This window comes from Entelurus aequoreus, linkage group LG06 (assembly GCF_033978785.1).
Source record: "Entelurus aequoreus isolate RoL-2023_Sb linkage group LG06, RoL_Eaeq_v1.1, whole genome shotgun sequence".
In the NCBI taxonomy this organism is placed as follows: Eukaryota; Metazoa; Chordata; class Actinopteri; order Syngnathiformes; family Syngnathidae; genus Entelurus; species Entelurus aequoreus.
This window is the reverse complement of record NC_084736.1, coordinates 29,446,461-29,473,160: the sequence shown is the minus strand read 5'-3', so window position 1 is coordinate 29,473,160 and position 26,700 is coordinate 29,446,461. Positions and strand designations below refer to the sequence as shown.

The window sequence follows — 26,700 nt, the reverse complement described above, 5'->3', positions numbered from 1 at the left end:
ATTTGAGTCATAAATGTAAAAAAATTGTTAGAAAATATTTTTTTTTATTTCAAATATATCTTTTTTTAGCTTGAAAATGTAAAGAAAAAATGGTTGCAAATCTTATCATTTTTTCTTGCATTAAGAACCCCCACATATATATATATTTTTTTTAAATTTCAGATTGCTTTTTTTTTGTTTTTTGCAAATATTTTGTTGTATGGTTACATAAAAACAAATTCCTCTCCATAGTTTATTGGAACATCTGCTGCTATATGTTGGTATTGTTTTGCCACTGGGAGCACTGCTTGATGTGGCCAAGTTGTGGTACAATACATGATAAGATTAGGATTTAGCAGCAAGAACATCTTGTTAGCAGTCTAACCTGCTGGCTCCATAACAAGCTACAGTATGATCACAGTTGCCAAAATAATCAGCACCCTCAGTTTCTTGCATTTCTCCGCCTGAGACGACGACCGGAACATTTTTGTGTCAGCTGATAGCTGCAGCTTTGTCCATTGATACGTGTGTTCGTGGCCCCCGGCACACTTTTTCCACTTTCAGCCAAACACAAATGGACGCTTTGCATTCACAGGCTTTTATTTTGAAGTGTAAGCTTAGCGTTAGTTGGGAGATGTCAGCTGGGGCATAAAAAAAATTAAATCTTGATGTGGAAAAAGCATTGTGAGATTCTGGATCGGGCTTATGGTCTGTGGAACTGACCCACACGGTTCAAACAAAGCTGATATCATACAAACAGATATATATATATATATATATTATGTCTGCGTGCTACGCCAGTGGTGCGTTCAAAGTGTTCTCAAATGTTGGAATTTTAATCAAGGTCCTAAAGAGGAACTATCCAGTACTTTCTTGGCCCCAACCGAATCCCATCGATCCTACCGGACACTGGTTCACTTCATATCCAACGTTGTCTATGTTACGGTACTTGGGTTGTGCGTGACGTCACGCCCTGTCTTTGCACTTTGGCGATCACTCCAGCAGCACTGAGAGCGGACTCAGTCCAACTACCTCTAGCTAATGTTGCAATTTTCAACGCCAGTGAAGAAATGGACTCAACGCTCCAATGCAAGTTAAGTAAGGCTCTACTTGCTAGCTTGATGCTAATATACACTGGTTTTGCTATTGACATGCTACTGATTAGCATTAGCCATTTTACATGGCGTTTTTATTACCTCCAAATGTGTTAATGAAAACTACAACTAAGATGCACGTGACAATCAAACAGCTGGTGCATAATAAAGTTAAAGTTAAAGTTAAAGTACCAATGATTGTCACACACACTAGGTGTGGTGAAATTTGTCCTCTGCATTTGACCCATCCCCTTGTTCACCCCCTGGGAGGTGAGGGGAGCAGTGGGCAGCAGCGGAATAAGTACAGTACTTACAGTATCAACACTTTTTGGGGGCGCAACAAAAAACAAAGCAACACACCATAAACTATACACTACTGCCATCTAACGTCTTGGACTTGCAACTTAATGTCATACATGCAGATGAGACTCAGAAATGTGATAATAAAACAAGATGTAACCAGTTATGATAATTAGCTAATTTTTAAATGTTATAATCAAAATTGTATTTTATTATCAAAAACAACTACCATATTTTCCGGACTATAGAGCACCCCGGGGTATAAACTGCACCCACAAAATTTAAGGAGAAAATGATATTTATGTACCTTAATTGTTTCCAAATGGTGTCTGTAACACGGTAGTAAAACGGCTGATCGTACAAAACAGAAGTCATCGTCATGGAACCAATAGCTTCGGAAGATAGCCTTTCAATCAGCCAAACAGACTCAATAACTCCACAGTGACGTTTTGGTGAATTTAGGAAACTGGAAACATTACAAAAGGAATGCCATTGTAAGTTAATAATACTAACAAAGACACTCGTAAACGTGTTAGTATATTAGCTTCATTATTAGGGATGATGTTTGATAAGGAATTATCGAGTTCGAGCCTATTATCGAATCCTCTTATCGAACCGATTCCTTATCGATTCTCTTATCGAGTCCAGATAGGTTGTTGTATATGGAAAAAAACACACAATATTTGGTTTAACAAAAGCTCACTTTTATTATATAATAAAAAAATAAAATCTAATAAATAAATAAATATTGACTGTTACCCACCTAAAAAAATAAAATAAAATAAATAAATATTGACTGTTGTTACCCAAAGTATATTAAGTGGGATTTTTCAGAGAAACAAATATATACAGTAACACAAAAACAACCTGTCTCTGTGATCACTATAGGTGTATAAATAATAATATAGTGTTAAATAAAATCAGTCCCTTGGGCACAAAACTGAAAATAATACAGCTCTCCAAAAAGTGCACTTCTGCTGCTATTTGACATAACTGTTTGTTATGATGCTTTGACATTTTTGCACTTTATTTCTTTATTGAAAGAAAATTCTATGAAGAGAAAAGTTCTTTGCAAATGTGGTTACAATGCTAAAAAATGAAAAGTTAAAGCTAAAAAAAGAAATACACTTTATTGAGTTAACATTATTTCTTTATAGGGGGAAAAATGTTATGAGCTAGAGAATACAACAACTACACTACCCAGCATGCAACAGGAGTTACGAGCATGCGCGGTAGCCCCGAAAAGTGTTGCATGTTGCCACGCTGTGAAAGTAAACGTCAAGAACTCAGCCAACACGCCTCGTCTGCATTACTTATAATTAGACAGACAACACATATACAGTGTGATTTTGTTTTGTTTACAAGGAAAGAAAAACAAAAGTTAAAAAAGGGAGATATATGTTGTATATATATGTATGTGCTGCGGTTGTTTTAAGAACGTTGCGACAGCTGCCGTAAAGGTGCGTTGCTAGCCTGGTTGCTATGTTTCCGGTTGGTCGTAAAAGTGTTCGTCATGTGTTTTACCCTGCTCAAATCTCTCAGTAAAGTTATTCGATGGATGATAGCTTTTGTTTTGAACTTTATTACACCTTGGAGCGCTTTTTCCCGTCCATTGTTTTCCTGCTTTCGCTATCTGCGCCTAATGACTGAGCTACGTGACGTCAATTCTTGTGATGTCCCACGGAGCATTTCTGGTCGGGACGGGATTCGAATAAAGAATCAACTCTTTTCCTTTACTATAGTGGTCTCGATAACGGGTACCGGTTCTCAAAAAGGGATTAGAGTCTGAGGACTCGGTTCTTTTCTTATCAAACAACCGGGAAAACCGGTTTTGAGTATCATCCCAATAGCACTATAACATTGCATGAAAACTCTCTGACAGACATCGGTTTAATAAGTATAAACAGTTGTAGTTATATTGTAAAAACTTACAAACGTTGCTTGGAGTGATACATTTGAGCAAAGACACTTGGAGCGCTTATTTCCAGTTTACGGTATCAAAACAGGAAGTACATTTTTAACTCGCAATACCTGCAGTGAGTAAACTCGTCCAAAAGATGCCGCATTAGAACCAACAATAACACACAATTTCAGTCCTCTGCTTGGGTTTAATGCAAACTATTGAACACAAACCATTAGGGGCATTAGCGAAAAAAATCCCATAAATTAGCCGCTCCATTTTATAAACCGCAGGATTCAAAATCTATGAAAAAAGTAGCGGCATATAGTCCGGAATTTACGGTAATATTTATTAACAAAAGTACAGAAAATTGGTACCAGGAATTGGTACCGTATCGGTTTAAATGTTAATGGTGTCCATCACTACTACTACTATGAGGGAATAATGAACAACAATTCAATAAGCATGTAACCCTACAACATCCTGTGTGTGGACAAGGACAGATACAGCCACTGAAGCACGTTCCGTCACTTTAATGACAACAATGTGACAACTTGTGGAGAAGTTGTGTGTGTGAATGTTTTAAAAGCTGAAGCCAAACGGACATGTTGAGGAGCTAAAAAGCTTCTTGAGTTAGGCAAGCAGTGAGTGGAAGGCAAAAGTAACAAAGTGCAGTCACTACTGCTGAGTAAGACACGCCCCCTTCAGATAAGAAATTAGCATAGGCCAGTTAGTTTTTTAAAAGCAAATATTTTCTATTAATAGCACATGTTTTGACATGGACAATAAAGTAAACCACATGGAAAATGGTAGTGAAAGGAGCAGGTTATGATGCATTTTTATTTTACACGCATTCATGGAAATGTTGCCCCCACCCAGATGGCCATCTCGCTGGCACGTCACTGTGTGTGCTTATGTGCTATACTGCCGGTTAACTCTATCCATGATTTTTAGCTGAAATGTTAGCATAAACATTAGCACGCTAATATTTGCATTCTAACATGGGAACAAACAGTTAGCATTCTAATATGGGAACAAACAGTAAGCATTCTAACATGGAAACAAACAGTTAGCATTCTAACATGGGAACAACCAGTTAGCATTCTAACATGGGAACAAACAGTAAGCATTCTAACATGGAAACAAACAGTTAGCATTCTAACATGGGAACAACCAGTTAGCATTCTAATATGGGAACAAACAGTAAGCATTCTAACATGGAAACAAACAGTTAGCATTCTAACATAGGAACAACCAGTTAGCATTGTAACATGGGAACAAAGTGTTAGCAATCTAACATGGTGATAAGCGGTTAGAATTTTAACATGGGAATAAACAGTTAGCATTCTAACCTAGTAATAAACAGTTAGCATTCTAACATGGGAACAAACAGTTAGCATTTCAACATGGGAAGAAATAGTTTACATTGTAACAAGGGGATACCAGTTAGCATTCTAACATGGGTATTAAACAGCTAGCATTCTAACATGGTAACAAACAGTTGGCATTCAGTTAGCATTCTAAAATGGAGATACACAGTTAGCATTCTATCATGGGAACAAAGTGTTAGCAATCTAACATGGTGATAAGCGGTTAGAATTTTAACATGGGAATAAACAGTTAGCATTCTAACCTAGTAATAAACAGTTAGCATTCTAACATGGGAACAAACAGTTAGCATTTCAACATGGGAAGAAATAGTTTACATTGTAACAAGGGGATACCAGTTAGCATTCTAACATGGGTATTAAACAGCTAGCAGTCTAACATGGGAACAAACAGTTAGCATTCTAATATGGGAACAAACAGTTAGCATTGTAACAAGGTAGGCTGACCATACGTCCTCTTTTCCCCGGACATGTCCTCTTTTGCGGGTGTGTCCGGGGTGTCCGGGCGGGGTTTTTTAAATGCCTCAAATGTCCGGCATTTTGAGTTAGGATTGCATGTATTTTCAATGTACGTCTTGGGCAGGGATCGGCAACCCCTAACAACTAAATTAAGGGCAAGGGCGTGCCGTGATGGCACTGCATATATTATCCTCTATTACTCGCACAAACAGCGTGCCACCCCGGCCTCATGTTGTATGAAGCTTTCACTTGCACACGTGGGAGACAGGCTAGCAAGGCATTCTTGTTCAACAGCCACACAGCTTACACTGACGGTGGTCGTATATAACAACTTTAACACTGTTACGTTACAAATATGCGCCACACTGTGAACCCACACCAAAAAAGAATGACAAATACATTTCTGGAGAACCATAACACAACATAAACACAACACAACACATACCCAGAATCCCATGCAGCCCTAACTCTCTAACCTCAACCGACGCACGGAGGGAGGGTGGGTGGGGTGATGTGTGGGGGGGGTTTGGTGCTAGCGGGGCGTGTACACTTGTGTAGACTGGGAGAGTTAGGGCTGCTTGGGATTCTGGGTATTTGTTGTGTTGTGTTATGGTGCGGAGGTTCTCCAGAAATGTATTTGTCATTCTTTTTTGGTGTGGGTTCACAGTGTGGCACATATTTGTAACGTAACAGTGTTAAAGTTGTTATTTACGGCCACCGTCAGTGTAAGCTGTGTGGCTGCTGAGCAACTAAGCTTTGCTGTCACATTCGAGTGCAAGCAGAAAATGCATTCAACATGTGGCTGAGCAGGTAAGCTGTTTAAGCAGGCTGTAGAGGGCGCTAAATGCAGTGCCATCACGCCCAAATTTCGGGTGTCTCCCGGGAAAAGTGGGAGGATTGACAACTATGACGCTGTTGAACGGCGTTCATGTAAATCTCGCGGGCCGCACTAACAAACTGTCATATTAAAGTGCGGGCCGGGACGCGTGTCTGAGACCCCTGGTTTAAACATAGCACAAAGCAATAAAAAACTTTGTATACAGTGTTATTTCATTTTAAATTTCAAAAGAGTTTTGAGGCTCCCATTGTTTTCTTTCATTTGTGAAACTCGTCAAAATGGCTCTTTGAGTGATAAAGGTTGCCGACCCTAGACTCTAGGGCAGGGGTGGGCAATTAATTTTTACCGGGGGCCGCATGAGCAACCCGAGCACTGCTGGAGGGCCGCACCGACAATATTTCAATTAAATTTTGCACAAATTATTTTTGATATACCGTAAGATAGATAATAATAATATTTTCATTTAACCTAACTTATCTTTACACAAAAGCAGATGGCTTTTGATGGTTTTATTTTTAACACTTTCTTACACAACACTTCCTGATGTATATTACAATACAAAAATTTCAATTTCTGTCACTTCATCCTGCATCCTCTTTGTTGTGAACGTAGCACGCCTGTAAGGTGATTGGCGAAGAAGGAGGAAGCGTTGCTGTTGCGGAAATGAGGAGTGAGGATTGGTTTTCCTTTTGGAAAGAACGAGATAAGTTGAGCTGTGTTAGTCTAGCATGCTCAATAAAAGTTTAAAAAGAGCATCAGACTTGGTGTGCACTTCTTCTGGACGCTACAATTGATGTCACAAGTGGGATGAAATGCCTCCCAGTTCGCCTTGCCATCAAACCTGGGAGTCTTCCTTGAGGGCGGAATTCCCCCCGTGGCAAGCAGCGTGGCTGCACCTGTAAACGCTCTCTCTCTCTCTCTCTTTCTCTCAGTCTCTCTCTGTCTCTCTCTCTCTCTCTCTCTTTGCAGCGAGCTCCTCACGTGGCACGTACCTCCCGATGACGTAGCACACAAACAGTGCGCAAAGTTTTACTTCTGACATCAATTGTAGCGTCCAGAAGAAGTGCACACCAAGTCTGACGCAATTGTTAAACTTTTATTGAGCAAGCTATACTAACACAGCTCAACATATCTCGTTCCTTCCACACGCACGTCTCCTCACTTCTCATTTACGCAACTCAAGAAGACAACATCTACTTCAGCAGGTCGTTACACTATATTCTTTAAACACAGCAACGTGTGTACCACAAATTAAGCACACGGCTTTACCTTTACTTGGCAGTCCATGTCTTTTTTAAAACACGGCATTCGTCATCAACTTTTCTCTTTTTAGCGTCTCGGGGATAACCGGGCCTGTCGCTGTGCGCCTTCCCTCACAGGACATACGCACATATAACACTTTTCAAAATAAAAGCAGCACAGTTGTATTGCACGCACGACAAAGATGTTTTTTTTAATTTATTTTGTATTTGTGATTGCCGCTGCGCGCACGAGCATACGTCCACACGGAAGTAATACAAATAACGCTTTTCAAAACAAAAGCAGCACCGTTGTATTGCACACTCGAAATAGATACTTTTTAAAATGTATTTTGTAATTTATAATTGGCCTCACGCGGTCCGGACAGGGACGTACAAAGGGCCGGATGCGGCCCGCGGGCCGCAGAATGCCCAGGTCTGCTCTAGGGTTAAATTAAGAAGGGGTTAAACAAAACAAGCTGTGAAGGTGCGCACGCAGAAACATTGGTGAGGGAGGGGTAGAGACACCAAGCGAGAGAGCTAGTGAGTGGAGACAGACATGAAAACAAGAAATGCCGAAAAGTAAATGCAACTTCACGGATGATTTGCGGAAAAAGTATTTGTGTTTTGGTCCTGGCCGTGACACATGGGAAGCAGAATGCACTGTGTGCAAAGCAGGAATGTGTATATCTGTGGCAAATAAAGATCTACAAGCCCATATCGACACTACAAAGCACAAAACAGCTGTGCAGGGCGAGAGCTCGTTTATGACAACCTTTTTCCAAAACACAACATAGAATGTGAGATATAACAGGATAGTGCATACATTTGTCATTTGTTTTCAAAACGCTTACAAAAAAGTGGTACCCCAAAAATTTACTGTGGGACCCCATTTGTATGATTTGATGGGGTCCCTGGGACCCCATTTTGAAAATTCCTAGCGCCAACACTACTGTCAACATAGGAGAAAAAATGCTTTATATAAATAAATATATTACTTATGAAGCAAGTTCGAATATCATTGGCAAATTTTCACCTAGTCCCGGCCTTGGCGTGCTGCCCGCCTTGGCACGCATATATGTGTCCTCTTTTTGGGATTTCAGAATATGGTCAGCCTAAACAAGGGGATAACAGTTAGCATTCTAACATGGGAAAAAACAGTTAGCATTTAACAAGGGGATACCAGTTAGCATTCTAACATGGGTATAAAACAGCTAGCAGTCTAACATGGGAACAAACGGTTAGCATTCTAATATGGGAACAAACAGTTAGCATTCTAACATGGGAACAAACAGTTAGCATTTTAACAAGGGGATAACAGTTAGCATTCTAACATAGGGATACACAGCATTGTAACATGGGCACAAAAAGTTGACATTCAGTTAGCATTCTAACATGGGAACAACCAGTTAGCATTCTAACATTGAAACAACCAGTTAGCATTCTAACATGGAGATACACAGTTAGCATTCTAACATGGGAACAAAGTGTTAGCAATCTAACATGGTGATAAGCGGTTAGAATTCAAACATGGGAACAAACAGTTAGCATTTTAACATGGGAAGAAATAGTTAACATTGTAAAAAGGGGATACCAGTTAGCATTCTAACATGGGAACAAACAGTTGGCATTCAGTTAGCATTATAACATGGGAACAAACCGTTATCATTTTAACATGGGAATAAACAGTTATGATTCTAACATGGAAACAAACAGTTAGCATTCTAACATTGGAACAAACAGTTAGTATTCTAACATAGGGATAAACAGTTGTCATTCTAACATGGGAACAAACAGTTGGCATTCAGTTAGCATTATAATATGGGAACACACAGTTAGCATTCTAACATTGGGATAAACAGTTGTCATTCTAACATGGGAACAAACAGTTAGCATTCTAACATGGGAAGAAATAGTTAACATTGTAACAAGGGGATACCAGTTAGCATTCTAACATGGTAACAAACAGTTGGCATTCAGTTAGCATTCTAACATGGGAACAAACAGTTAGCATTCTAACATGGAAACAAACAGTTAGCCTTCTAACATGGAAACAAACAGTTAGCATTCTAACATTGGGATAAACAGTTGTCATTCTAACATGGAAACAAACAGTTGTCATTCTAACATGGAAACAAACAGTTAGCATTCTAACATGGAAACAAACAGTTAGCATTCTAACATGGAAACAAACAGTTAGGATTCTAACATGGAAACAAACAGTTAGCATTCTAACATGGGAACAAACAGTTAGCATTCTAACATGGGAACAAACAGTTAGCATTCTAACATGGAAACAAACAGTTAGCATTCTAACATGGAAACAAACAGATAGCATTCTAACATGGGAATAAACAGTTAGCATTTTAACATGGGAACAAACAGTTAACGTACTTGCAAAGTAGTGCCCAGTCACAAAATCCATGCTTTCAAGGTTCAAACATCTAAATAAATTGCCAAAATGCTTCCATAAAACGTTAGCATGCTAACATCTGAACAGTTAGCATACTTAAAAGATGGTGCCAAAGCAAAAACGGAGTCATTAAGGTTCACTCTGAGCTGTCTCTCGGACCCCCACTAGCTACGGAAGAACAGTTAGCTGCCTACTCAGGTGCCTGATTTAAAAGCAGTATATTTAACAAATCCCACCCCCAGGCATACATGTCTTCCTTGTCTGAGTGTGAGTCCTTTGAAGTAAAAAGGTCAATTATTTTTCAAAAAGTGGCAGAAAATGCGGATTTATGGAAAATGTTGATAATGCGTCCTTACTAATACTTCCTTCTGCGACTTCTGCTATTTAAAATGTGAATTTCATGTGCACTATACACACTTGTCTATTTATTTATGTACTTGACTTAGACAAATATAACTATTGACGACTAAAAAAGCGGGCACATTAAGGGGCTAAAGATGCACAACAAAGTGAGCGAGTGAATATTCACACGAGTGTGAGACAACACAGAAACGTTCCTTCATTAGGACTTGCCAAACTGGTTCTTATGTAAAAGCTTGTAAACTCTTTGTGAAGTCAATTACAGTTCAAGTCAACAATGATATGTGGGAATAGGACCTTAAAACCAAAGCTTTTTAACGTAATGTATGTAGTTGATAACAATAGAAGGACTAGCTACTTCAAGGGGATGTTTGCAACTTTCTCATGGTTACACATTTAACAATTTAGCTTGGAGGAAAAAGTCTGGCGTTCAGACCTGTCAATCACACGTACACGCCGGGAGTGCATGCACATACTCAAAAAAACAGTCAACGGAAAGCAACTAAAAATGTGCAGTCATGCTGTTATGACTAATGTTAGTAGCTAAACCTCGCTAAATCACTATTAGCCTGAAAGCCTGAAAAGCTGAAAACACATCAGAAAGTTAGCACCCTTCAGACATGCGCGTATAGGGGCTGTGTGCAAACTTCACGCTGATGCCGAGGGGGCGCCAACTTTCTGATCTTAAGCGTTATAATCCGCCGTCTTATGGTTTTTAGCACTTAATGGCGTGAATACGTCCGTATTTGTGTGTTGCTAGCTAACGTTAGCTGTCATTGAGTGTATCTTCTATCATAACAACAACATGGATGGAAATTGTTAGTTGCTTCTTGGACTGTTTTTGTGTACGTGCAGGCGCTCTCTTGTGTGTACCAGACATCGGCATACTTGCCAACCCTCACGATTTTCCTGGGAGACTCCTGAATTTCAGTGCCCCTCCCGAAAATCTCCCGGGGCAACCATTCTCCCGAATTTCTCCCGATTTCCACCCGGACAACAATATTGGGGGCGTGCCTTTAGCGTCCTCTCTCACCTGAAAAGGAGACTATTCTATATGTCTCCGTTATCCATAGGTTTATCTATAACCCATAAAGTAGGCAGGCACGGAGCTATTTCTCAGCGTGTGTTTATTCCAGCCGGCACGTTAATACACTGACACACAACATCCGGATTCCCATCATGCATTGCTTCAAAACTACAGCAATGTCCAAAAACATAACCGAGACGAAGCAGAAGAACGAAGAAGAGACGTGGCGACGACGAGTAAGAAGAAGAAGTACGCTTGCAAGTTCCAAAATGATTGGAAAAAATAATTGCAGTTCATCCAGGACAGCTGGAAGGGGAAGGGAGATGCTGCCTGCACATTTTCTAGATCAGTCTTCTCCATTGAACACTGTGGCCGAACGAATATACTCATTCATGAACGGATTATTTATATATAGGTTGGCAAGTATGGACAACTGTGAGCAACTGTGAAGTGAAGTGAATTATATTTATATAGCGCTTTTCTCTAGTGACTCAAAGCGCTTTACATTGTGAAACCCAACATCTAAGCTACATTTTTAAACCAGTGTGGGTGGCACTGGGAGCAGGTGGGTAAACTGCCTTGCCCAAGGACACAGCACCAGGGACTCGGTTGGCAGAAGCGGGGATCGAAACTGGAACCCTCAAGTTGCTGGTGCGGCCAGTCTACCAACCGAGCTATACCGCCCCAACCCATTTCTCGGACTGCCGAACAAGTGGTATATAATATAATTAGTAATGGTGAATAATATAAATAAATGATAAATGGGTTATACTTGTATAGCGCTTTTCTAACTTCAAGGTACTCAAAGCGCTTTGACAGTATTTCCACATTCACCCATTCACACACACATTCACACACTGATGGTGGGAGCTGCCATGCAAGGCGCTAACCAGCAGCCATCAGGAGCAAGGGTGAAGTGTCTTGCCCAAGGACACAACGGACGTGACTAAGATGGTAGAAGGTGGGGATTGAACCCCAGTAACCAGCAACCTTCCGATTGCTGGCACAGCCACTCTACCAACTTCGCCACTCCGCCCCATATAAACTATGTATTTATTTATTATTCAAAAAGATAATCCATCCATCCATTTTCTACCGCTTATTCCCTTCGGGGTCGCGGGGGGCGCTGGAGCCTATCTCAGCTACAATCGGGCGGAAGGCGGGGTACACCCTGGACAAGTCGCCACCTCATCACAGGGCCAACACAGATAGACAGACAACATTCACACTCACATTCACACACTAGGGACCATTTAGTGTTGCCAATCAGCCTATCCCCAGGTGCATGTCTTTGGAGGTGGGAGGAAGCCGGAGTACCCGGAGGGAACCCACGCAGTCACGGGGAGAACATGCAAACTCCACACAGAAAGATCCCGAGGCCGGGATTGAACTCACGACTACTCATTGTGAGGCAGATGCACTAACCCCTCTTCCACCGTGCTGCCCATAAAATAAAATAATTTTAAAATTACAAATAAAAAAATATACATTTTCAAATTACAATAAAAAAAAATATATATATATATGTATATATTAATGTTTGTATACATATACACACACATATATACACACTAAAAAAACAAAACTATATATATACTGTATATATGTATGTGTATATACACAAGTATAAATACTAAAAAAATTAAAAAATAAATACATTTAAAAAAATATATATATATATATATACTGTTTTATTTTTTCCCTGTTAAGCCACCAATGGTTCAGTACCCCCCTATGCAACTGGCTGCTTGACTTCCTCACAGACAGACCCCAAGTCTGTGAGAGTGGGCGACAACACCTCCAGTGCCATCTCCCTGAGCACCGGCTCCCCCCAGGGCTGCGTCCTGAGTCCGCTGCTGTTCACGTTGATGACCCATGACTGCTGCGCCAGGTCCACTACTAACCACATTGTGAAGTATGCGGACGACACGACAGTAGTGGGCCTCATCCGTGACAACAACGACATGGACTACAGGGAAACATCTGGTTGACTGGTGCAGAACCAACAACCTGGTCCTGAACGTCGACAAGACCAAGGAGATCTTTGTCGACTTCAGGAAGCACCAGTCCAGCCACACTCCACTCTTCAGCAACGGCACAGCAGTGGAGATGGTAAGCAGCACCAAGTTCCTGGGGGTGCAGATAACTGACAGTATGACCTGGTCCCTACACACCAGAGCTCTTCTAAAAAGAGCTCAGCAGTGCATGCACTTTTTGCATCGGATGAAAAAAGTACAGCTCCCTCCCCCCATTCTCAGCACATTCTACAGAGGCACTATAGAGAGCCTACTGACCAATTGCATCTCTGTCTGGACTGGAACCTGAAGTGCCTCAGACTGGAAGTCTCTGCAGAGAGTGGTGAGGACGGCGGAAAAGATCATCAGGACTCCTCTTCCTCCTATCCAGGAGATCGCAAAAAGCCGCTGCCTGACCAGAGCTCAGAAAATCTGCAGAGACTCCTCCCAACCCCACCAAGGACTGTTTTCACTGCTGGACTCCAGAAAGAGGTTCCGCAGCCTCCGTAGCAGAACCTCCAGGTTCTGTAACAGCTTCTTCCCTCAGGCCGTAAGACTCTTGAACGCATCATATTAATCCCCTCAATTCCCCCCAAAAATGGATTAACTCGCTGGAATATAAAGACAATATAACATACATCCATAAACGTGGATGCATATGCAAAAGTGCAATTTATTTATCTGTACAGTAATCTATTTATTTATATCTGCACCTTATTGCTTTTTTATCCTGCACTGCCATGAGCTAATGCAACGGAATTTCGTTCTTATCTGTACTGTAAAGTTCCAAATTTGAATGACAATAAAAAGGAAGTCTAAGTCTATAAGCTAGCTTGTTATATTTCTTGGTTTTGAAAAGTGTAACTATGCAAGTTGCAAACCACCCCTTTAAGTAACATTGGCGGACCAGCCAGGACACCCCTCGTGCCGCGAACGCACGAGCATCCCTTTGTGCACTGTTCTAAACTTGACTCCGTAACAGAACGATCCAACAGTGCTCACTTGACGCCGTATTAAAGTTAAAGTTAAAGTTAAAGTACCAATGGTTGTCACACACACACTAGGTGTGGTGAAATTTGTCCTCTGCATTTGACCCATCCCCTTGGGGAGCAGTGGGCAGCAGCGGCGCCGCGCCCGGGAGTCATTTTGGTGATTTAACCCCCAATTCCAACCCTTGATGCTGAGTGCCAAGCAGGGAGGTAATGGGTCCCATTTTTATAGTCTTTGGTATGACTCGGCTGGGATTTGAACTCCAACCTACCGATCTCAGGGCGGACATTCTAACCACTAGGCCACTATATATATACTTATATATATATATATATATATATATATATATATATATATATATATATATATATATATATATATATATATATATATATATATATACACATACATGGCGTGGCGCAGTTGGGAGAGTGGCCGTGCCAGCAACCTGAGGGTTCCTGGTTCAATCCCCAGCTTCTACCAACCTCGTCACGTCCGTTGTGTCCATGAGCAAGACACTTCACCCTTGCTCCTGATGGGTCGTGGTTAGGGCCTTGCATGGCAGCTCCCGCCATCAGTGTGTGAATGTGTGTGTGAATGGGTGAATGTGGAAATACTGTCAAAGCGCTTTGGAGTACCTTGAAGGTAGAAAAGCGCTATACAAGTATAACCCATTTACCATTAACATGTATGTATATATATATATGTACATAGCTTTTGTTTTCTGGTCCAATATATACATGTGAATACATATTTATATAAATGTATGTATATATGTATACATATATATGTATATAGCTTTAGTTTTATAGTCCTGTATATATATATATATATAGACTCCATATGTATGTGTATACATATTTATTTATGTATGTGTATATACATGTATGTATATATGTGTATATACATACATGTATATACATGTATGTATATACACATACATATATATGTATATAGCTTCTGTTTTATAGTCCAGTATATGTATGTATATATATATATATATATATATATATATATATATATATATATATATATATATATATATATATATATATATATATATATATATATATATATATATGTATATTGTCCACACTTTGCTAGTATTGCTACACTTCATGACGTGTGAAAGTACACATGAATTATTGAAGGGCGTGAAGGTGTGAAGGATGTGCGTGTGAGGCAGTGAATGTCACATGGTCGCCCAAAAGAGAGGCACTCTCCATGTGCGTGTTCATCAAGTAAGAAAGTACCCCGCCAGGAAATAATATTTTGCATGAATATTTCAATATTGTCACGCAACAAAAGATGCTGTGAGTCTTGTGATGTGTCATGTGATACAACAATGTTGCTACACACATTTACTTGTATGCCCTTTACTTGCTATATTGTGTTACCATTTCTTGTATCAGAAGTGGACATTGGGTTCATGTATTCACAAACAGCTGCATAGGAAATGTATCCCCCATTATTCTTTCATTGACAATTATAATAATAAACAAAGTAGTACTTTACTTTGTTGCATTCAATTTCCAAGTTACTCGTAAGTTACTCAGTACTTGAGTGTATTTGACTTTTACATGAGTGGTATTACTGTAGTACTGGTAAAGTAACTGTACTTTTACTTGAGTACAGTTTTGGCTACTCTACCTCTCAGTTTTGCAACAAAGATTCCAACACTCCACATCAGAGGACTTCAACAGGGGATCTGTGGCCCCCAGGGGGTCTGCAGAGATACTGCAGGGAATCGTGAATTTTTTGAGTTATTTATAAATTATATTCCCTGCAGTTGTCCCACAAATGTAAAAAAATGTATTTAAATACACATTACCATGGATCCAATACACTGTAGTGTATTTTTTTAATAACAGTGTCATGGCTGCCAAACTCACTGGAAAAACATGAATAATGACATTATTGTATTCATGTTAGCATTCACAGCGATTAGCACTCTCACTGCCAGCTAACAATTAGGATGCTAGTTGTCCGATAGCGATTAGCGTGGCAGTTGCCAGCCAGTGATTAGTGTGTTAGTTGTCAGCTAGTGATTAGTGCACCATTTGCCAGCTAGTGATTAGTGCGCTAGTTGCCACTAAACAGTTAGGATACCTGTTGTCAGATAGCAATTAGCGTGGAAATTGCCAGCTGGCGTTTAGTGTGCTAGTTGGAAGCTAGCGATTAGTGTGTTTGTTGTCAGTTAGCGATTAGTGCATTTGTTGTCAGTTAGCGATTAGCGTGCCATTTTACAGCCAGTGATCAGAGCGCTAATTGCCAGCTAAAAATTAGTTTGCTAGTTGTCAACTTGTGATTAGCGCACCAGTTGCCAGCTAATGATTAAATAGCTTGTTGCCAGCTAGCTATTAGCGTGCCTATTCCCAGCTAGCGATTAGTGTGGTAGTTGTCAGATAGCCAATAGCGCGGCAGTTGTCATGTAGCGTTTAGTATGGTAATTGCCAGCTAGTGATTAGTGTGTTAGTTGTCAGCTAGTGATTAGTGCACCATTTGCCAGCTAGTGATTAGTGCGCTAGTTGCCACTAAACAGTTAGGATACCTGTTGTCAGATAGCAATTAGCGTGGAAATTGCCAGCTGGCGTTTAGTGTGCTAGTTGGAAGCTAGCGATTAGTGTGTTTGTTGTCAGTTAACGATTAGTGCATTTGTTGTCCGTTAGCGATTAGCGTGCCATTTTAGAGCCAGTGATCAGAGCGCTAATTGCCAGCTAAAAATTAGTTTGCTAGTTGTCAACTTGTGATTAGCGCACCAGTTGCCAGCTAATGATTAAAGAGCTTGTTGCCAGTTAGCTATTAGCGTGCCTATTCCCAGCTAGCGATTAGTGTGGTAGTTGTCAGATAGCCAATAGCGCGGCAGTTGCCATGTAGCGTTTAGTATGGTAATTGTCAGCTAGCGATTAGTGTGTTAGTTGTCAGCTAGTGATTAGTGTGTTAGTTGTCAGCTAGTGATTAGCGTTCCGGTTGCCAGTTAGTGATTAGCGCTAATTGCCAGCTAACAATTAGTGTGCTAGTTGTGAACTAGTGATTAGCGCACCAGTTGCCAGCTAATGATTAAGGAGCTAGTTGCCAGCTAGCAATTAGCGCGACAGTTGCCAGCTAGTGATTAGTGCGTTAGTTGTCAACTAGTGATTAGTGCGCTAGTTGCCACTAAACAGTTAGGATACCTGTTGTCAGATAGCAATTAACGCAGAAATTTAGTGTGCTAGTTGGAAGCTAGCGATTAGTGTGTTTGTTGTCAGCTAGTGATTAGTGCATTTGTTGTCAGCTAGCGATTAGTGCATTTGTTGTCAGCTAGCGATTAGCGTGCCATTTTACAGCCAGTGATTAGTGCGCTAATTGCCAGCTAACAATGCGTTTGCTAGTTGTCAACTTGTGATTAACGCACCAGTTGCCAGCTCATGATTAAGAAGCTCGTTGCCAGCTAGTAATTTGCATGCCTGTTGCCAGCTAGCGATTAGTGCATTAGTTGCCAGGTAACAATTAGGATGCTAGTTGTCAGATAGCAATTAGCGGGCCTGTTGCAAGCTAAAAATTGGCTTGCTAGTTGTCAACTTGTGATTAGCGCACCAGTTGCCAGCTAATGATTAAAGAGCTTGTTGCCAGCTAGCTATTAGCGTGCCTATTCCCAGATAGCGATTAGTGTGCTAGTTCTCAGATAGCAATTAGTGCGGCAGTTGCCATGTAGCGTTTAGTATGGTAATTGTCATTAGTGTGTTAGTTGTCAGCTCGTGATTAGTGTGTTAGTTGTCAGCCAGCGATTAGCGTGCCGTTTTCCAATTATTGATTAGCGCGCTAATTGCCAGCTAACAATTAGTGTGCTAGTTGTCAACTAGTGACTAGCGCACCAGTCGCCAGCTAATGATTAAGAAGCTATTTGCCAGCTAGCAATTAGCGTGCCTGTTGCAAGCTAGAGTTTGGCTTGCTAGTTGTCAGCTAGCGATTAGTGCATTAGTTGTTCGCTAGCGATTTGCGTGCCATTTGCCAACTAGCGATTAGTGCGCTAGTAGGCAGCTAACATTTAGCGTGGTAGTTGTCAGCTAGCAATGGGCACATTAGTTGTCAGATAGCAATTAGCCTGCCAGTTGCCAGGTAACGATTGGCTTGCCTGTTATCAGCTAGCAATTAGTGCATTAGTTGTCGGATAGCAATTAGCGTGCCTTTTGTCAGCTAGCTATGAGTGCATGAGTTGTCAGCTAGCGATTGGCGTGCCCTTTGCCAGTCAGCAATTAATGTGCAAGTTGTCAGCTGCCGATTAATGTACTAGTTGTCAGCTAGCGATTAGTGCGCTAGTTGCCAGCTAGCTAAAATTGGCGCTATACTGTATTATTGTAATATTTCAGAGCAGTATTGCAGAAGTCACCACCGTCACGTGACTCCAAGGTGACAAAGCGTGTGAAAATGATGTTATTATTATAAATATACTCATTTCAATTTGACACTTTATAAGGGGACATTCTCTTTCTACTAAGCCCGTAATACACAAACATCATCTTGAGTTTTCTCGGCGTGATTACCGATTGAATGAACTCGATATTGAGCAACAAGCGCGCCGTCACGTTTGTCAGATGGAAGGACTTCCTGGTGAACGGATGTTTTGCTTCCTGGCCACTCCCACACGTGTGACGCACCGCGGAAGACCGTAGTATGGTGTGGGTGACATCATCGACTCACATGTCTCACCTGGTAAAGGCACCTGGATAGACTAGACTAAACTTGTACTCAAGTAAGAGTACTCTTACTTTTGAGTACTAAGACTCGTGTGACAGAGATATAGATATAGAGGTACATTTGTGTCTTTAAAAAAAGAAACATTTTGACACTGAAATTTTGACACTGAATTTTTGTGAACTGATTTTTTTTTTTTTTTTTTTACATCAAATAATGCTTACAATTGCATTGAATACAAAATTATGATTAAAATGTGTTTTAGAATTCAGTGTAAAAAATTCAGTGTAAAAAAATTATGTTTCTGAAAGTTCTGTAAAAGCATCCAGTATGAAAAATCCAGTGTCTAAAAAGTCAGTGTGAAAAAATGGGTGTAAAAAAATTCAGTGTTAAAAAAATATATGTCTAAAAAGTCAGTGTCAAACATTCAGTGTAAAATATTCAGTGTGAAAAATTCAGTGCTTAAAATTATAGTGTAAAAAAATCAGTGTCTGAACATTCAATGTAAAAACATTCTGTGTAAAATATTCAGTGTCTAAGCATTCAGTCTGAAAAATTCAGTATAACAAATTCAGTGTAAAAAAATTCAGTGTAAAAACATTAAGTTTGAAAAATTCAGTGTAAAAACATTCAGTAGGAAAAATCCAGTGTCTAAAAAGTCAGTGTGAAAATTTGAGGGTAAAACAATTCAGTGTTTAAAAATAATAGTGTAAAAAAATTCAGTGTAAAAACATTAAGTTTGAAAAATTCAGTGTAAAAACATTCAGTGTGAAAAATTCAGTGTACAAATATTCAGTGTGAGAAATTCAGTGTAAAAACATTCAGTTTGAAATAATGCAGTTTCTGAAAATTCAGTGTAAAATATTCTGTCTGAAAATTCAGTGTAAAAACAATGAGTGGGAAAAAAATCAATGTAAAAATGTAGTGCAAAAAAAATTCAGTGCAGCAAAATATGTTGCTATGAAACTCAAGACCCATGTCACATGACTGAAAACTTGACACCTCATTGGCTGGTTCTGACACAGGATCGATTGCTTCAGTCTTAATTTACCGGAAGTGAGTGTCTTGTGTCTTCATTCTTTTTTGACACTGAATTTATGTTACTAAATTTTTTTGTGTTTGAATTTCATGAACTGGTGTTTTTTCCATCAAATTACGCTGACGATTTCATTGAATAATTATTTGTGAGCTAAATGTCTGTTTAAAAAGGCACTTTGCTAAAATTCACTGTAAACATTTTTTGTGTAGGACATTCGGTGTAAAAAAATCAGTGTCTAAAAATCCACTGTAGAAATATCAGGGTAAAAAGATTCAGTGTAAAAAAATATCAGTGTGTAAAACTTTAGTGTAGAAAGATTCAGTGTAACAAAAAAAAATCAGTGTGTAAAATGATTTAGTGTAAAAAGATTCAGTGTAAAAAAAATCAGCGTGTAAAAAGATTCAGTGTAGAATAAAATCAGTGTCTAAAAAGTCTGTGTAAAAACATGGAGTGTAAAAAAATCAGCGTCTAAAAATTCAGTGCAAAAATATCAGTGTAAAAAGATTCGGTGTGATCAAAATCAGCGTGTAAAATTTCAGTGTAAAAAAATGAGTGTCTAAAATTTCAGTGTAAAAACATGGAGTGTAAAAAAATCAGTGTCTAAAAATTCAGTGCAAAAATATCAGGGTAAACAGATTCAGTGTAAAAAAATCAGTTTGTAGAAATTCGGTGTAAAAAAATCAGCGTGTAAAAAAAATCAGTGTCTACAAATTCAGTGTAAAAACATGGAGTGTAAAAAAATCAGTGTCTAAAAATTTAGTGCAAAAATATCAGTGTAAAAAGATTATGTGTAAAAAAAAATCAGCATGTAAAAATTCAGTGCAAAAATATCAGGGTAAAATGATTCAGTGAAAAAAAATCAGCGTGTAAAAATTCAGTGTAAAAAAACAGCGTGTAAAAAAATCGGCGTGTTAAAATTCAGTGTAAAAAATTCAGTGCAGAAAAATGTGTTACTTCAAAACTCGTGTCACATGACTGAAAACTTTACACCTCATTGGCTGGTTCTGTGCCTGGATCGATTGCTTCTGTCTTCATTTACCGTGAGTATGACTGTATTGTGTCTTTGTTTTTGGACGCTAAATTTAAAAAACTAAATATTTTGCGTTTCAATTTCGTAAGCTGAATTTCAAAAACATTTTTTACATCAAATTATGCAGATCATTTTATTATCATTGAATTGGTGTTCAAAAATACATTTGGTCAAAATTCAGTGTAAAAAAAATCAGTGCAAAAAAACGTGTTGTTGTAAAACACCGTGGTAATTTACCAGAAGTGAGTTTTGAAGCAACAATATTTCTGCACTGAATTTTTGTATACACTGAATTTTAACAAACTAAAATTTTAAACACACATTTTGCTCATAAATGAATATTTAATAAAATTGCCAGCATAATTGGATGTAAAAAAAAAGACAATTATGACGTTAGAACAGGGCTAATGTTAGCATATGCTAGCTAAAACATCGACAACGTAGCGCAACATGTTTTCTCTAGTCTGAAGTGGAATAGACATTAAAACTACTCTGACAATACAAGTAATCCAACAAGTTACTTCAGTATAAAAGTAATGGAGTAAAAGTGATAAAGGTCAATACAAGACATAATAGTCATGTGTTGGGTCATCAGACCGATGGAAGAGGAATAAAAGAAGAGTAAACATGTTGAATGAATGGACACATGAATGATATGAATAAAAGAATAGTAAACATGTTGAAAGAATGCACACATGAATGATATGAATAAAAGAATAGTAAACATGTTGAATGAATGGACACATGAATGATATGAACAAAAGAATAGTAAACATGTTGAATGAATGGACACATGAATGATACGAATAAAAGAATAGTAAACATGTTGAATGAATGGACACATGAATGATATGAATAAAAGAATAGTAAACATGTTGAATGAATGGACACATGAATGATATGAACAAAAGAATAGTAAACATGTTGAATGAATGGACACATGAATGATATGAACAAAAGAATAGTAAAGATGTTGAATGAATGGACACATGAATGATATGAACAAAAGAATAGTAAAGATGTTGAATGAATGGACATATGAATGATATGAACAAAAGAATAGTAAACATGTTGAATGAATGGGCACATGCATGATATGAACAAAAGAATAGTAAAGATGTTGAATGAATGGACATATGAATGATATGAATAAAAGAATAGTAAACATGTTGAATGAATGGACACATGAATGATATGAACAAAATAATAGTAAACATGTTGAATGAATGGACACATGAATGATATGAACAAAGGAATAGTAAAGATGTTGAATGACTGGACATATGAATGATATGAATAAAAGAATAGTACACATGTTGAATGAATGGACGCATGAATGATATGAATAAAAGAGGAGTAAACATGTTAAATGAATGGACACATGAATGATATGAATAAAAGAATAGCAAACATGTTGAATGAATGGACACATGAATGATATGAACAAAAGAATAGTAAACATTTTGAATGCATGGACACATGAATGATATGAACAAAAGAATAGTGAACATGTTGAATGAATGGACACATGAATGATATGAGAATGGAGTTTTATTTTGTTGTTATTGTTGCTAAAATGTGTCAAATCAGTTGTCAGAAAGCCGCTGGTGAGAATCATCAACACACCACAGTCCCTCCAGGATGTCACTCACTTCTTTTCTTTCATTCTTCAACACTGAAATGTTTCATTTTGTGGTAACTTTTTCAAAAAGTTGCTGCAAAGTTTTTTGAGATGCTTGATTTCGCAGGAGTTTTTTTTCCCCCAAAATAAATACGCACTTTCAAAATCACTAACTTAGCTATTAGCATGTAGCATTCTCTTCCTCACATACTTAGCTATTAGCATGTAGCATTATCATCCTTATACAGTTATTTATTAGCATGTAGCATCGATTCTCGATTAAAACCACATGCTAACTGTTAGCATGCTAACTTTTTTTTTTAGCAAATTTTACATGCATATGCTTCATAGCCATGTGCCTTGGTAGTTGACACATTCTAACTGTTAGCATGATAACTTATTTTTTGCACAAATTTTACATGTGTATGCTTCATAGTCATATGACTTGGTAGTTCATGCATTCTAACTGTTAGCATGCTAATTTTTTTTTTTTAGCAAACTTTACATGTGTATGCTTTATAGCCATATGACTTGGTAGTTGACACATTCTAACTGTTAGCATGCTAACTTTTTTTGTAGCTAATTATACATTTTGTCCAGGGTGTACCCCGCCTACCGCCCGAATGCAGCTGAGATAGGCTCCAGCGACCCCGAAAGGGACAAGCGGTAGAAAAATGGATGGATGGATGGTGTATGCTTCAAATATGACTTGATGGTTGACGCATTCTAACTGTTAGCAGGCTAACTTTTTTTTTTAGCAAATTTCTACATGCGTATGCTTCATAGCCATATGACTTGGTAGTTGACACATTCCAATTGTTAGCATTTCTGCATTCGCACGCAATTTTCCCCAAAATCGCATATTCTAGTTCTTCCATGTAATGTTCTAATTCGTAATGTTTTTATTTTGTCTTTAGGAAGTGTATAAAGTGAATAAAAAACAAGCTGCACTTTGAACACCCGTTAACCACTTGGCGTGGCGTTTGAGTGCTGCTGGGACAATCTTGTTTTCCCAAAATGGGCGGGATATACTGCGGGGATTGTGCAAAGTTGCAAGGCCGAGGATTATGAAATCCTGGAGGGACCGCTAAAAGTGAACAATTTGTTCAATGAATGTTGATCAAAAGTGAGAAATATGATGACTTTTTACTCCAGTTTCAAAAGACAGTGGAAGCAGCACAACATCAGCAAATGTGTCAGGGATGTTGATGAAGTCATGATATGTAAACAAAACAAGGGGGTGTCACGTGCTCACTCTGGCAAAGTGTTCTGGGTCTCGCAGAAAGACGGTCCTCTCCTTAGCGATGCTGTTGCTATGGTAGAAGTCCACCAGCTGGTTGAGGGAGGAGAAGAGCTCGTCCCACACGTAGAACTGACTGCAGCGGTCCTGCAGCACCTTGAAGTGCTGGACGTGGTCGCCATAACTACCAGCAGGAAAGACAAGGAAATACACAAAAGGGTCAAATTCCATCATCTCTGAAAAGACAATAACGTTTTTTTGTTCATATTCAATTACGGACGGAGCTATTGTTAAATTGTGAATTGATTTAGAATCGGGATGAATAAGAATTGCGATTCTGATGTGAATCCATTGTTTGTGCAGCCCTAATATAATGTACTGTATTAACATTAATAATATTTTGTGATTCACAATGTTGGCAGGGAAAGTGTTGTACGAATTATTAGTATAATTTGTTTTAAATATATTTTTGAAAATGAGAAAAAAACGATTTACACATCATATGGACAAAGATAAGACCTTCTGGAGGAAAGTTCTGTGGTCAGATGAAACAAAAATTGAGCTGTTTGGCCACAATACCCAGCAATATGTTTGGAGAAGAAAATGTGAGGCCTTTAATCCCAGGAACACCACACCTACCGTCAAGCATGGTGGTGGTAGTATTATGCTCTGGGCCTGTTTTGCCGCCAATGGAACTGGTGCTTTACAGAGAGTACATGGGACAGTGAAAAAGGAGGATTACCTCCAAATTCTTCAGGACAACCTAAAATCATCAGCCCGGAGGTTGGGTCTTGGGCGCAGTTGGGTGTTCCAACAGGACAATGACCTCAAACACACGTCAAAAATGGTAAAGAAATGGCTAAATCAGGCTACAATTAAGGTTTTAGAATGGTTGACTTAAACGTGTGGACAATGCTGAAGAAACAAGTTCATGTCAGAAAACCAACACATTTAGCTGAACTGCACCAATTTTGTGGAGTGGTCAAAAATTCAAGCAGAAGCTTGTGGATGGCTACCAAAAGCGCCCTTTTGCAGAGAAACTTGCCAAGGGACATGTAAGCAAATATTAACATTGCTGTATGTATACTTTTGACCCAGCAGATTTGGTCACATTTTCAGTAGACCCATAATAAATTCATAAAAGAACCAAACTTCATGAATGTTTTTTGTGACCAATATATATATATATATATTATACCAATATATATATATATATATATATATATATATATATATATATATATATATATATATATATATATATATATATATATATATATATATATATATATATATATATATATATATATATATATATATATATATATATATATATACATATACATTAGGGCTGTGAATCTTTGGCCACCACACGATTAATATGATTCGTGGGGGTAACAATTCGATTCAGAATCGATTCTCGATTCAAAATCTAACATCGGGTGCTAGTTCTATGATTAACTACATTCCTCCATAAAATAGATAAACAACTCTGATCCATTTCTATATAACTTAAAAAAAACTGGTTTGTCTGAGTGGCTGGACAGGACAAACTGATTTTTTTTTTTAATAGATTAATAATTGTTACAAATAAAAGTTGCGAGTAATCTCAAGATCTTTTTTTTTACACTCCCTAATATATATATACACATGTTGTTCCTGGGATCTGTTGGAGCAACTCTCCCAGTTTGGGGGTTACTGCTCTGAGTGCCCCCACTACCACGGGGACCACGCTCGCATTGACCTTCCACATCCGTTCCAGCTGCTCTTTTTGGTTGTATATATATATATATATATATATATATATATATATATATATATATATATATATATATATATATATATATATATATATATATATATATATATATATATATATATATATATATATATATGTATATATATATATATATATATATATATATATATATATATATATATATACACATATATGTGTGTGTATATAGTGCACATCCATGTGAGAATGATGTTGGATGAACAATATGTGGTGTATGAAGGTGTGGGAGTGGGTAATGGAGGGAGGTTAACCAGGGTGAGGAGTGGAATTAGGTGTTGTGTCATCCTGTCATCAGGGAGTCACTTCTGCTGCTTCAGTAAAGTTTCACGTCTGAGTAGAGAAGGAAGTCAGCTTGAAACAAACTTGAAGGTCCCCCCAGACCTGTGAGGGTTCACCGGGTTCAAACCTCACACGTCAACGTGTGCTCGTGCTGATCACATAATATATTTTCCTCATCTCTGAGGGAGTGTCACACTTCCCCCCCCCAAATGTGCTGCAAGGTTCCCGTCATCATGGAAGGTAAACATCACCTACTCTGCCAACATGGAGTGTTGTGTGGACTTCCTGTGTATGTTCCACGGCGTTATATAAGATGTTCACTTTCTAAAGAGAAGTTGCTAAGTTACTGAGCAACCACCACTGAGCAGGTGGGGAGAACTGCTGTTGGGGGAGGGGCTTAGATGTAACAACACTTTCCTCGCCAACAGTGTGAATCACAAGGTAATAATAATCTTCATACATGATAGTAGGCGTGCACAGAAATGTGTTTGATTGTGGTTCCTGTTCATCCCGATTCTAAATCAATGCAAAAAATAGAAGAAGAAAAATGAATTTGCAGCAACATTTTCCTCGCCAGTGACAAAACAATCTTCATGTCAAACATGGTGAGGCTGCGAATCAGTTTTGTGCTGCTAAAATGTGGAACAGTCCTCAACGTTGTCAGTGATCTAATCCAGGCTGAAAACACTTTTGTCAATATGACAACTGAAAGTTTTTTATCTACACTCCATGAATTTAATTTGAATTATAGTAATTTTTATAATGTTTATTTTATTTTTTGATTATTCTGTTTTTAGTTTGGTCTTCTTGTAATTTTCTGTAACGCACTTTCCTCTGCAAGTAATTTTCAAATACAGAAAAAATATGTGTGTATATATATATATATATATATATATATATATATATATATATATATATATATATATATATATATATATATATATATATATATATATATATATATAATATATATATATATATATATATATATATATATATATATATATATATATATAAT

At 38.3% G+C, this 26,700-nt stretch overlaps 1 protein-coding gene across 2 annotated transcripts in view; it reads right to left on the bottom strand.

Annotated features, from left to right (window-relative positions):
• grapa (GRB2 related adaptor protein a) overlaps positions 1 to 26,700 on the bottom strand; it is a 116,497-nt gene that overhangs the window by 18,819 nt on the left and 70,978 nt on the right. For both annotated transcript variants that reach the window (XM_062050482.1, XM_062050481.1), the window contains one exon: positions 23,621 to 23,789. In XM_062050482.1, coding sequence (XP_061906466.1) covers positions 23,621 to 23,789 — 169 coding nt within the window. The remainder of the gene's footprint in view (positions 1 to 23,620; positions 23,790 to 26,700) is intronic.